The 8,789-nt window shown below is 50.0% G+C and overlaps 1 protein-coding gene across 1 annotated transcript in view; it reads right to left on the minus strand.

Annotated features, from left to right (window-relative positions):
- Positions 1–1,649: 1,649 nt before the first annotated feature.
- Positions 1,650–8,789, minus strand: part of CSUI_002399 (mif4g domain-containing protein) — a 25,421-nt gene continuing 18,281 nt past the window's right edge. Inside the window, exons 13-18 of the mRNA XM_068062601.1 lie at positions 8,540–8,622; positions 7,392–8,028; positions 6,233–6,421; positions 5,017–5,190; positions 4,323–4,638; positions 1,650–3,876 (exon numbers count right to left, since the gene is read on the minus strand). Coding sequence (XP_067925426.1) covers positions 3,317–3,876; positions 4,323–4,638; positions 5,017–5,190; positions 6,233–6,421; positions 7,392–8,028; positions 8,540–8,622 — 1,959 coding nt within the window. The 3' untranslated portion in view covers positions 1,650–3,316. The remainder of the gene's footprint in view (positions 3,877–4,322; positions 4,639–5,016; positions 5,191–6,232; positions 6,422–7,391; positions 8,029–8,539; positions 8,623–8,789) is intronic.

Raw genomic sequence — 8,789 nt, forward strand, 5'->3', positions numbered from 1 at the left:
GCTTCACTGCTCAAAGCACTGACTCAAGAACGGCCCCAAGCCTCAGATCAACCGTAACCAAGCTGTAACCCCGCTGATCCTTCAGACGAAAGAACCCTCGCAGTGTCAGACAGGCCAGAGACTGGCCTAGTACTAGGCATGCAATGCAGCCGCAAAAAGCCATCCGACGCTGTATCAAATGGATGCCAGGCTATCACTTTTGTCTGGTACACACTGTGCTGAGTGGTGTTCAAGGTGTGCAAGCACGAGAATCGGCTTCACTGCTCAAAGCACTGACGACGATGGGACTCGAACCCACAACCTTCTGATCCGAAGTCAGACGCCCTATCCATTGGGCCACGCCGCCTGAATGTACCAGCGTGGCCACTGGGCAGCACCGTGTACAATCCTCCGAAGCGTTCAGAACCTTTTTTTTCATAGGCTCTGTGAGTCTTACAAACCAGCCGAACGACTGGAGCCAGAGTCCCCTTATTGCTCCTCCCGGATTTCCCGCTGCCACGTTCTCGGTACCGCAGACGATATGGAACTGAAGGTGTCGGAACAGCACTAAAGTCTTTGGGCTTGCATGAACACTACCCCAAAAAGCGCCCAACTGGCGGCGTGGCCCAATGGATAGGGCGTCTGACTTCGGATCAGAAGGTTGTGGGCTCGACTCCTATCGTCGTCAGCCCGACAAAAATCGGCTGCATAGTTTCACAGTTGCTGATAGCACCCCGCTCATCAGGGAGGAAGCATCAGCGTGCCTAGTGTGTCAGTCCCCTCTAGCGCCGTCTTTCACAATCCGGGAAGACTCTAGAGCACCACTTACAGTTGTTTTACAGTCTCCGCGGTCACGCATGACCGACACGTGAAAGTGAAGGGGAGCGCCCTCTCCGCCATTGCTTGGAAATGTCCGCGGTTCCCGCCGCGTTTTCATACTGCCAAGCCACATACTTTGTGACCAAGGTGGCACGCTCCATATATACTTACAGAAGCCTTGGACGTACAAGGACGTGCCTCCTCTCGCTTCGCAGGTAGCTATGTGACTCGAGAATCCTCTCTGTACGACTCACGGCCCGTGCAGTACGTTAAGGCTGGATGCTACCTTTGCGAGAACGGAGCTACTGCTTCTACCGTACGCAGGCAACGTGTGCATGCCGGCACAATCTGGGAAGCCAGTACCCGTCGCGTAGCTCTCTGGTACTCGATAATGAGCAGTTGTCGGGAGCCAAAGCACTAACAGTCGCCAGTGCCTCCCCTTAGCTCGCGGCCCACCACACAAGAAAACCAAAGTAATGTGATTTAGGAAAACGACGTCCGTTCGAATCTACTTCTCTTCACAGCTTGGAGACTGCCCTGTCCGGCGGCCGTGCTCACCCCCTTTCGCTCTTTTCTGCAGACAGAACCACTCCTTCAGTGCTGCTCCGAAACAGTCCCAGCCCGAAAAGACAAAGCGTCTCCGACTGTAAAGAGCTCCAAGTGGGGACCCTCATGTGTCCCCCTGGAGGCTCGGTTTGTGTACGACACCAGGAGCGTCCATCCGTCGGTGGACAGCTATCTCCATGGGTGGCCACAAGGGTAGACATTCTACGCGGAGAAAACTTGGACGTCCTTTTCGCGCCCGTCAGTAAAGTTACGGAGTTTTAGCCCTCAAACACGAGACAGGTTGTCTCCCTGTCCGTTGCGTATCATGCAGAAAAAGAGAAACTGCAGTAACGACTACGGTAAACTCACAAATTGGCTCCTTTCCTCAGGCGACAAGTAAATACTCGCCTGCACTTGCTGACTTTCTTCTTTTAGTCTCGAAGCCCCAGAGCACACTGACCAGTTCCTTTGCTATCTTGCGGTGATGGCGAAGCCGATCTGGAAGGCTCTGTTCGGCCAGTTGGCCCAGCCACACGCCGGTGCAGGACGTCTCTTGCAGTCGACATACGTCGACCTCGGCTCCTCACGGTACACGAACCGTGTTGTAGCCGTGTGTTAGCATCCGTGCCAGCCTTGAGCACGTCTCAGCTGAAACCTGTCTCCCCTCTCGAAACCTTAGTGCAAATATCCCCCGTCCGCACGGTTTGCGCTCTGTCTACAACAAGTGCACCTGGAGAAACGACTGTGCGCCGTTGTCCAGGAATGGCCGAGGCAGCCCGAGCGGCATGATACCAGGACAGTTCTCATGTGTACTGGTAGTGCCCACAGGATCAAAGGCGGCCAGCTTTCTGCGCTTGTTCTACAGAGGTTAGCAATCTCCTTTTCATTCAACTGCGGTCTTTGTCTTCACTTCGATCTCTCTCTTAGGCCTATGCAAAGAATGCGTTTGCTGTCCTCGAGTCCGGATAGGTCGGTCGGTCTTACTCTCTACGAAAAGACACCTCCTTACCACCGAAGTATGCCTGTATCGACCGCCTGGCTTCTCGCTAGCTTGCCCAGGTTTCAAGCGGTATCCAGCACCCTGGTTACCATCATCTGATGCTTTCCCGGAAGAACCGACGGCTATCAACCGCAGCAATGCTTACGCTGCTACGCCGCGGACATACTTATATCGGAGTTGACATCTTCAATATATCGTCATCTTGGCCGATGAGTCGCGCATGGCCCCCGGGTCCCCAGGCGGCTCGCTAAACGCGGCGCGGCCTCACTTACGCCAATCGCTCCGAGTACAGGCCTTAGCCCCGCCAGGGAGAGGAGCTGAGACAGGCTACTCAACTTCGACGACAAGTGCAGAAAGAGTAAGACATGCTCTAGAGCTTTGGAGAGGTTGCTCAGATCCACACACCAGCCTCACACTGTTTCACCCGTCCGCTACTCTCTGAATGCCTTCTTCCTTCTCCACGTGCTTCAGATACGGAGGAGTGCGGCGTCGCAGTTTTTCCTACAGGGGTGGAAACTAGCCATTCCAGTCCCAACAAAGAAAGCCAGTCGGTAGCCGAAGACAAAGCTCATCTTCTCTACGACCGCATTCCATGTCTCTTGTTCCAGGACGGCCTCATGTAGAGGTCGATGCTTCTCCAGTCCCGACTGTCCGTGCTTTCCGCTCCTAGGCAGATGAACGCCTCTGCAACAGTTCCGCCGTGTGCCATATTTCCTTGGACCCTGGAAGCGCGTGAACCGTCGGCCAAGAATGGCAAGAACACCTCAACGTGAACGTAGAAAACACGCCTACAAAAGCATATCTCTATGACAAGGAATACATCTCTCTCCCTCTGTCTTTCTGGATTTCACTGTCCCAGGCCAAGCGACGCCAGTGATCATACTTCACCGATGGTAAGATCGCGCCTCTCCGTATTTATCAACCTTACAACTGAAAGGCTTGATAACAGCCAGCTCCTACATCCACATCTCTCTACCGCTTTCTTCCAGCCCTCACTGCACGAGCTCCCGATACACCGCTCCCCCTCCCCCCCTTTCGCCTCTGACTGGAATCGGCAGTGGAGTTGGTCGGAATATGCTGGGACGGTGAAGGTGAAGTCAGTGCACCGGGACAGGGAACTTGGTACGAGCCCTTCGTCGATCCGGAGAAGCTCTCCGCCCCTCCATAGTAGTAGGTATTGCTGCTGCTACCTGCTGATGGACTGATAAGGCTGTTTCTATAGTGCGAACCTGCGCCCGTGGAAGAAGACGAAGATGAAGCATAGCTATAACGAGAACCTCCTCCACCACTGTACGATCCCGCAACTACTCCTTCACGTTCATCTTCTTCAACAGACCGGCTAACATGATCCATAACGAAACGTTTGAGATCTTCTCGGTCTTCCTGTTCCTGCTTTTCCTGTTCGTCTTTGCGACGCTGCTGCTCAGCTGACAGCTTGTTGTCCGCGGGCACAGCGAGAGGGCGTACAAGAAATCGGTTTCGTTTGTCAGGCCGACGCAGTACCAAGCACATGATAGTCGGAGGAGGACGAGCTGTGAATTTCGCACAACCGCAGAGACAAAGGTACAATGGTTGAGCGCCTTCAGAGAGAAAGGAGAATGCCTGTGCTCCTCTACCGATTCTTGCACCTCAGCTCGATACACTGAATGACGCAAATGCAACCCTCTTACCTATGCCATCTTGTTTTCACGAACCGAGTGACCCAAATTGCTCAGTTGTCTCCTATTAGCTGAACACTACCGTGGTCTACCGCCTCTCCAGTCCGGCGAAGTACGACCATGGCTGTGCGTCCGTAACATTCGGTCGCGAGTAGGGTGCACAGCCAAATACTAAGTAAAATGTGAGAAGAGAGAATGGGCATCTCGTCCTCTACAACCTCATAACTCTATCATCACAAGAGAGATGCACACGCTCAAATGAGGTGAAATATGAACTGCGGTTCGCTTCGCATCGAGGTACCCGTGAGAATCGACTTTACCTTCTCCCTCCTCTGTAGGGGAATCCGTAAGTTCATCAGCAGTGACAGAGACATCTCCACCACCTTCACCATCTATACCTTTCTCAGGAGATAACCCGGACTGACCGACTTCGCCAATGCCTCCACGCGATGAGACCTGTTCTCCCCCCGCGGGAAATCTGCTTGTACCAGGAGTAGTTGTGAAAGGAGAGGTCAAGGCTTCCTTCAGAATGCTCTGCGGAATCTTTGTCACCTCGCCTCCCACGCGCCTTCCGGTCTTCGCCTCGTTGATCGACGCAAGCACCATTTGCGCGAAATCGTTCTCAAACTGCAGCTCCTGTACACAGTCAGATATACAGCAAACCGCCAGGTAACGACATCTAAGAGATCAAACGAAAGCTGCTCCACACATATTAGTATATATATATATATATAGACGCGACGGTCACGCTATCTCCACCTACATGCTGAACATACATACAGCCTCTCCCTGCCGCGTAGAAAGCATTCTGTTGGCCCACCACAGATACGGCTACAACTCCCCCCAGTTGCATGCTACTTGAGAAGAGAAGAAGAAAAGAGGGCATATCTTCTAACAAAGTCTTTACGCAGCTCGAGATATGTACTGTTACTCAAATAGTAAGGAAACAAAGATGGAGGAGTCATAGATCCCACTATTTGAATAGAAACAGAGGAAAAGACAATCTAAACATACCGCCTCCTTCTCATAAGGATCGCGCACGTAATCAGCAAGATCTTCTTCTTCTCCTCCTTTGTTGTCTCCTTCTTCGGCCTCGGCATCTTCATCTTCCTCGTCTTCATCTTCACCGTCTTCCTGCTCGTCGTCACTCTCTTCTTCTTCATCCTCTTCGGGGAAAAACAGAGCCTCCTGAGAACAAATAGAACGAAAGAAATCTGTTGTCCTTTCCTTCACTCCCAAAAAGTCTAAGTCGGCTTCAGAATTCGCTATTTCTATTCTAGAAACCTTCAAAGCCAAGCTGTCAGAAACAGGATTCACATGCAATTGTAAGTCTCTTTACTTCCTCCCCACATTGGCTGAGAGTAAGTAGATAGACTGGATTCTATTTGTACCTGAGTGGAGATTATCTTTCGTATCCACATACTAAAAAAGATACTCCGGCAGTTCACTGGCGGTACGCACTTTCACTTGACAAAAGACAGAGGTAGACCGAAGAAATTGGCCAATGGTGGAAGGACGGATGAATGCTGGTGTGGCAAAAAGTCTCAAAGCCGGGAAGTACATCATCCACCGAGGAACGAGCGGAACAAAAAAATAAAGCGAGTGAAACATCACAGATAGATACTGCATGGGCAGACAGAGACAGAAGGAAGAGACACAGTCGAAGATAGAAGATGAAGGGAAAATAAATAAAGCAGGGAAGCGTTGCTAGCAAGCTGCGGAAGATCGGTTTCGCAATTACTAACACCAGTTAGAGAGAGACATCGACAGGACATCATCCGCTCACTGTGATCGACTCGTTCTCCCTCATATTGCAACCTTCCTAGTTCTGGACCCTATCATGACTTTGTACCGGAGATACTGATAAAACGCCTCCTCAGACCAACACTTGAAGTTTTCTCTACTAGTGCGAATCTGAACTGAATCTTGTAGTAGTCACATTGAACTGCTACACCAACGGCGAAGGAAGAAGAACACGACACCGCAACAACAAACGCAAACAAATGATGGTCTGGGGTCAGTAGTCAAAACAGAACTCGCGCTTCATCTTCCTTCCCACGTGAAGAAGGGAAATACACAAACCTAACTATACACACAGAAAGACCAGTTCTTGAAGATAGAAGATAGAAACTACCCGTGACATAATCAAGCACGTACGTCTCCACAAATTTGGAGGAAGGGAGGACCTGTTAGCAAGAAAAGAGAGAGACATAATAAAGTCTTTCCTCACCTCGGCTTCTTCTTGTTGCCGGCTGAGTTCGTCCATATCACCCATCGAAGCAAGACACTTCGCTTCTTCTTTGAGAACTTCACGTAGCTGGCCCTCAGCATCTTGTAGAGTTGGCGCAACCTGTAGGTTTGGACGTAGGTTTTCCAATGTGTCTAAATAATCTGCTTCGACTAAGAACGGCACGAAAGGCTGAGGAAAACATAAGACAGCGAAGAGACAACAGACGAATTTTAGAGACACAAAAGCGCACTAGCACTGCACGCGTCCTACTAAAGAAGAACAACAACCAGCAGCACAGATGGTCAGCAAGCGGGGGACAGAAGTTGAGAGAGTAGAAAAGAAGAAAAGCTCTTCAGCCCCTCTACGATGAATCAAACAACAGTCACTCTTCATCCATCTATACGTGACCGCCGAGTGGCCTGAAGGTGACGGCGCTCCCACTCCTTTCTCTCTCTGGCTATGTAGATCCACGTTCACATATGTTTCCGCTTTCTGCATATAGACTCAGTGAAGAGAAGTAAGTGAGTCTTGTATTTTAATGTTATTCTGCTGATACAGCAGCGAAGAGAGTGGGATTAGCGTCTCCTCGCGGAGCACACTAGGAACTCGCGTTGAAGTTGCACGCCACTCCGGGAGAGACGCACGCACATCTGAATCTTTTTCGGTGAAGTACTTTGGTTTGTTTTCCAAATAAAAAGAAGTCTATGAGCATGCTCGGTCTGAAATACAACAGGTGATATTTTGAAGCACATCTATGTATTTTCTATCCCCCAAAGCCAGTAAACAAGCGTATCCATCTACGTATACATATTTGTACATATAAACTTCTAACCCTTTGCCTGTGCCTTCCGAGTTTAATGATATGCATAGCTTAACTAACTAAGGCACGCTTGTCCTCTCTTTCGTCGTAGTGACGTCTCGTATTTACGCCGTCCTTCGAGTAACATGGTAGTTTCATCTGCCAGAGAGGGGAAAGGGGGGAGTCGAGAAAGAGACTGAGCGTATACTACCCCAGTAGGGAAGCCCAATAGAAGACGAGAAAAGCATAGTCACCGAAGTAAGGAAAACGGAAAGCTCGCAAATATTGAAAGAAAGACGGCGCATAAGGAGAACAACTCAACAGACAAATCAGACAGCGAGACGATAAAGAGACACATACCTTGGCGCGCACAAACCTTTGAAAGAAGAGAAGAAAGCGATCAAGCTTGTACTTGAGAGATCCCCGGCAGAAGTAATGACCGCACGTTTGCAAGAGGGTACAAACAAGCTTGATACGGAAACAGCTATGAGGCCAGTCAATAGGAGCACTTGGATGGACTAATGGAAGAATTTCTTGGTCATAGAGACCTCCAAAAAACAATAACCCAGATCCTGTCCTGCCTTCTCTTCCTATGTCACCTTCTTCTTCCTCTTGGGAAACTGATCCTTCTGCTTCAACCTGAGAATCTACTGTTGAAGCTGTCGAGATCTTCTCTCCTTTCTCTCTCATGTTCACAGAACTTTCTTCCTCTGTATACTCGGGAGAAGAAGCGGTAGGCCGGGTACATCCTCCCTCTGTGGTCTGAGAAGAAGGACTGACTGGCAATGACTTTTCCTGAATATCCTCTGAAGAGCTTCCGTTAACTTTAGAAAAGTTCTGTGGCGACGGGGTTGCTGGAAGATGAAGACCGTGAAGACGTGCCTGCTCGGCTAATATGCGATGAGCTGTACGAATATTCCCCGCCTGATAACTCGTAGCGGCACCTAGACCGCAGAGATGATAGAGAGTATCAAAGATGACTGATGAATCAACAACCCTGAAAACAGAGGATGAAGGAGGAGAAAGATACCGAGCGATCAGAAGCACACATAGATAGAGAAGAGAGGTAAACGACCTGGGTAACTATTTGTACTTCCGCTCCGTTTTTCTTCCCTTAACCAGACGAGCCTGAGTTCCTAGGACGAAAGTATCAGGTCTGTTTTACTCCGCTGGGAAGATTCTAGGATGCACGTACATAGAGAGAGGTAGCTGGCTGTAAGTTTGAACAATGCAGTCACGACAAGAACAATCCCACTGAAAAGTTTGGAATTGTGAGACGGCATCGAGAAGACAACTGAAAGGACAGGATTCACATGGTAAAGCTAGAGGCAGCCTGCTTGAGAACAAGACAAAACACGCTCCCCCTTTCCCGACCACAAATCAGAACATTTTCACACGTGCAAGTGACTCGAAGAGAGATACGTACACCAAGGCATAGATAGATAGATAGGATGTATCCTGCGTGAGCCAGTCTGCGTTTGGAATGGGATCGTAGCTCCGAGGCTGACCGGTAGTTGTAGAGCTCTCCGAGAAGCTTGATCTGTCTGACGCGGACTGGAGACTCCCGGGGATCTTCTCTCTCCATTGCGGCCTACAAAAGGAGTCAGCAAAGAAGTCTGTTTTTATACAGTTACGTCTAAGTATCTTTCTCAATGTTGTGTAACTGTCAGCGCCGAAGTAAAGGGCAGAGGCGACACTCAGGCAGTCTGCTACAGGCCAGACGCAGGAGATGAAAACAAAATGAGAACCACAAATCCG

This window comes from Cystoisospora suis, assembly GCF_002600585.1.
Source record: "Cystoisospora suis strain Wien I chromosome Unknown contig_1017, whole genome shotgun sequence".
NCBI lineage: Eukaryota > Apicomplexa > Conoidasida > Eucoccidiorida > Sarcocystidae > Cystoisospora > Cystoisospora suis.